A 4,343-nucleotide genomic window follows, 5' to 3' on the forward strand; every position below is an offset into this window, starting at 1 on the left:
ATCAGTTTCAACCAGAAATGAAACAGCATTTTCCCCTCTTAATATCTTACTAGAGTTGGCTGGGACAAAATTTGGGTTGCAGCTACAGGCTGAAGCAACAGTGTTGAGAAACACAACAGATAGGCATTTGCTTCCCCCTCCTCCCCCCTTTCCCCCTCCCTGCTAGCAAACTATGACTGATGCTTTTGGTTGGCTGCAAAGCAAATGTTAGCTAAAAACTCATTTAGCTAAATTCACATCCATGGCCCCCCATGTTTAAAACTTATCATGGATTAAAGCCATGAAATAAAAATAAAAAAAAATTTCAATTTGAAATTTTATTTAGTGTGTTGCTAGAATGGTCAACATCGATCAACAGGAGAGACTTTGTCCACACACTTGGGGACTGCTTTCGTGCACCTCCCCCCTCTTTTCATCCTCTTTCTTTCAGCATTAATGCTATTAAAAGCCAAACAAAATACTGGCTATGGGTGTAGAGAATGCTGGTTTTTGGAATGGTGCCATGGATCCTGCTTCCAGTCGCGTCCCACGGAAAGAGGGTGCAGCCGCCTGTCTCTGTGGCGGGCTGGTCTCCCCGGGCAGGGGAGGAGGAATGTAGCCACGTACCCCTGCTGCTCGCTATTCTTTCCCATCCACTATAGCCAAGTCTTTGATCACCCTCAGTTTGCCACTGGCATCGATCCTGCGCTTCTCCCGTATTAGATCCTCCAGGCTGTGGAACCTCACCGTGTGCACCTTGTTCTCAGCCAGGTGGATCTTGAGATAGTACTGCTGCTGGTGCGGGGTGCCAGCAGCAGCCTGCAGCTCCCCCCCGGCTTTGAACTCCCGTTTCCCGAACCGGCACCAGGCGGCGAAGCTTTCAGAGTTAGTCCAGCAGATCTCGTCGCTTTTCAAGCCCAGGTGCCCGCAGGCGTTTTGCACCACCAGCTCAGCCACCAGCGGGCGAAAGCGGTACCAGCTATTCACCACCCGGCCCACGTTGCCCGCGGCCGCCTCGTACAAGCTGTCCTGGCGGATCTGCCCCTGGTGCAGGTGGATGATCTGCCCGCTGCCCACGTACACTGCCCAGTGCGGCGGCGGGTGCTCCGACGGCCCCAGGTAGAGCAGCTCCAGCAGGTCTCCCGGCTTGCAGAGGGCAGGCAGGGCTGACACCGAGTAGACGCTGAGGTCCCCAGCCTGGGGGCCGCTGCTGACCTTGGAGAAGATGCATTCCTGGCCGTGGAAAGCGGAGAACTGAGTCTCGTTCAGCACCAGCTGGTGGTGGAGGTGGTGGGTGGGCGTCTCCTGGCCAGGGCTGCCGGAGCCCTTCACGCTGTACTTGTCTGGCTGGCCTCGCTCGTCCAGGTCCTCCTCCTCATCCGAGAAGAAGTAAGCCACCCCGACGCGCAGCTCGTCCTTCTCGATCCCCGAGGGGTCCCCGGTCGGCAGCTCGCTGTAATTCAGGTGGGTGATGCGATCCAGTTGATTTCCCATCAATGACAGGACGAGGCGAGGGCAGGAATCGCCGGATCTGGAGGAAGGGTGGGGTGGGTAGGGAAAGAAAGAACAGGAGAGAAGAGAGCGCGAACGGAGAGAGGAGGAAAGGAAAGAAAGAAAGAGGGGGGGGAAAAAAAAATCAAGACACATACAAAAGGTTTCAGCGATTCCGCCCTAAACCCCATCCCTCCCTCCGCTCCATCCCTCCCCCCGTGCAAGGAAGAAACTCCCCGTGCCATCCTTCCCCCTGCCCCGGTGCGCTCGCCGAGCCGCGAGGCCGGTGCTCCGCTCCCCGGCGGCCCCGGCCTCGCCGCCGCGGGAGGAGGCGGCTCCCCGCCGGCCGCCAGCGCGGCGCGGGCGGCGGAGTTGGCGGCGGAGACTCCGCTCCGCGCTCCGCCCGGGGACGGAGCGCTGCAGGGAGCGCGAGCACGGGGCTGCCCGGGGACGGGGCTGCCCGAGACGGTCCCGGGCACTTCGCCTCCTCCGTGCGCGGCCGAGCCGAGCTGCTGGGCGAGGCGGCTGGAGAAGCGCACGGCCTCGGCGTGCCCGTGCCTGCCCGCCCCCGCTGCCCGGCCACGACTCCTCGAGGAGAAGGCAACGAGCAGCCGCCGGGCAGCGGCTCGGCACCGCCGCCGAGGGCTCCCTCTCGCCCGTCCGCTGCGTACCCGTGGTCGCCCAGCTCCGGGGAGGCAAAAAAATAAAAAAAAATAAAAACTCCTTTAAAGTCGTCCTGTCCCCATGGGTGCTGCAGCGCAGGCGAGCTGGGTCCCCGGCGGTGTGCACCCCGCTCCTCTGCCCGCGCAGCCCCGCTCGCTGTGGGCTCCCGGCCCCTCCGGCGAGCCTAAGTACCGGCGGCGCCGCCGCCGAGCCCGCCCCGGCCGCGCTCATTGGCCGCGCCGCTGCGCCCGGCGGCGGCGGCGCTCCGCGGCGACACCCCGCGCCGGGGCCCGCCGCCCCCCGGCCCCGCCGCCCGCGCGGGGCCCGCGCCGCCCCCCCCGCCTGGGGCTGCGGCGAGGTGCGCGGCGAGGTCCGGGGCGCGGGCGGGAAGCGGCGGGCGGCGGGGCTGGTTAAACGGCGGCGCTCCGCCGCGAAGCCGCCCTGCAAAAAGAGCCGTTTCCTGCAAAAATTGCCCAGGCTTCGGCTGGAGGGTCGCACGTGCCTGCGGGCTGCTCGGTCGCTCGAAACAGGAGCAGGGATCCTCCTCGCCTGGCTTCGGCAGCCTGGGGCTGTGCACGCCTAGCCGAAGCTCATGCTCTGGGTTTCCCTGCAGCTGGGGGAGGCAGACGCGTCCAGAGGGCAACTCCTCTCACCGGCTGCAGAACCTCTTTTTGGAAGGGATGGACTGCCCGAAAGAAACGCCTGTCTCCTGCCGTCGCCAAGACGGGATATTTATTTAAGTATGCACTGCAGACCGGTGGTGGTAGGTGCGATGACTCCAACGGCGGCTGTGTTTCCACATCTGGCTCTAGCAGCGGTTGCGGGCTGTCCTCAGCGCTGACTAGAAGAGGCTTCATGGCTTGTGTTACGCAAAAGATCAGACATCTCGATCGTAACCATCCATCCCTTCCTAAAATCTATGAATCATCTCCTAGCTAATGTCAATACATACTCTTACCTGTAATTTTGCACGCTGTGGAAATAAATGATTAGTTAATCGTTTCACTTAGTTACTTGTTTTGATTACTAACAGGTTTTGTCGTATAAACGTAAGTATTCTTTCTTTCAGTGTTTGTGGATTATGTCCATCTTCACTGCTAGCTCCCTGTGTTAAACTTTTTTCCAAATTTTGGATCAAATTAACTAAGAACAACGATGCCATGACTCATGAGAGAACATACATCCTTAAATAAATACCGTGAATTTCAGTTTCTGATGGTACAAGCTGCATACCTAAGTTCATAAGGGTGAAATATTGAGTTTCTTAGATAGAGATGTGTTTACTTTGAAAGACCTTTTTCTTTTCTCCATTCAAATATTCATATGGCTATCTTTCTAGAACAGCATTTTTTCTCATTAATTTTTAAACTTATGCAAAGGCATGAAATCATAAATGGAAGAGAAAAAAGGGTATGTTTATTTTTAGTGATATGTCATTCTAAGACTGACATCAGTTATTTTTCACTGTGGTAATTGTACTAATCTGTTGATGGTTACAGACTTTGCATGTCTCAAAGACTTGGGCATTACAGCCTCAGATGCGCAGGAATTAAGCTGATTTACAGCAGTTAAGGATGTAGCATTCGGGGGCTGTTGAACTAGAAAGTGATTTTGAAAGAAAAATGAATTAAAAAAGGATTCTATTCTAATATGCATTTTAAAAGTTTCATGGGACTAAGAATAACAGGTGGATGTTATTAGTCTCTGGGATTTTGTAAATCCTCTTCTAATGATTGTTAGATATTATACACTCTTTTATGGCATAACCTGCATCAACTCCAACCTTTTAAATTAAGTTATGAAGACACTCTAATAGGTTTATAGTTAAGGTTGTAAAACAGTGTTTAAATATTTTGGTTTTTTTATCACTTTGATATGCTTCATTGTTAAAGTCAGTCCAATTTAAAGGCCATTTTCTGTAGGTAAATCTTGCACCAACAGTTTCTGTTTTCTAAACACTTTCCATTTTTCCTGTTTAAAGTCTGTATCTTTTTAGGTTGCATTCACACAGTTCACACTTCCCACATTTGCCAATCATCAAGGCTATGTGGAGTAATTTTTAGACAATTCTAAACAAACAAAACATTATTTCATCTTTTCCATGCAAAATAGTGGAGAACAGATTGCTTCAGTGAACTGCATGGTGCAGAAGGAAGGAGTCTGGGTCTAAGAAAGGCTCTGCACTTCTAACTAGATGGTCTATCTCCTCC

The 4,343-nt window shown here is 54.0% G+C and overlaps 1 protein-coding gene across 1 annotated transcript; it reads right to left on the bottom strand.

Annotated features, from left to right (window-relative positions):
* Positions 1-302: 302 nt before the first annotated feature.
* Positions 303-2,293, bottom strand: LRATD1 (LRAT domain containing 1). The gene is made up of 2 exons (XM_026097231.2): positions 2,142-2,293; positions 303-1,510 (listed from the first exon to the last, which is right to left on the bottom strand). Exon 2 carries the CDS (start codon positions 1,471-1,473, stop codon positions 619-621), a length of 855 nt encoding a protein of 284 aa, XP_025953016.1. The 5' UTR covers positions 1,474-1,510; positions 2,142-2,293; the 3' UTR covers positions 303-618.
* Between the last annotated feature and the right edge of the window lie 2,050 nt (positions 2,294-4,343).

This window comes from Dromaius novaehollandiae, chromosome 3, assembly GCF_036370855.1.
Source record: "Dromaius novaehollandiae isolate bDroNov1 chromosome 3, bDroNov1.hap1, whole genome shotgun sequence".
Lineage (NCBI taxonomy): Eukaryota > Metazoa > Chordata > Aves > Casuariiformes > Dromaiidae > Dromaius > Dromaius novaehollandiae.

Bases quoted from the DNA above. Each gene is read 5' to 3' on its own strand.
- LRATD1 (XM_026097231.2), bottom strand. From the start codon at position 1,473: ATGGGAAATCAACTGGATCGCATCACCCACCTGAATTACAGCGAGCTG.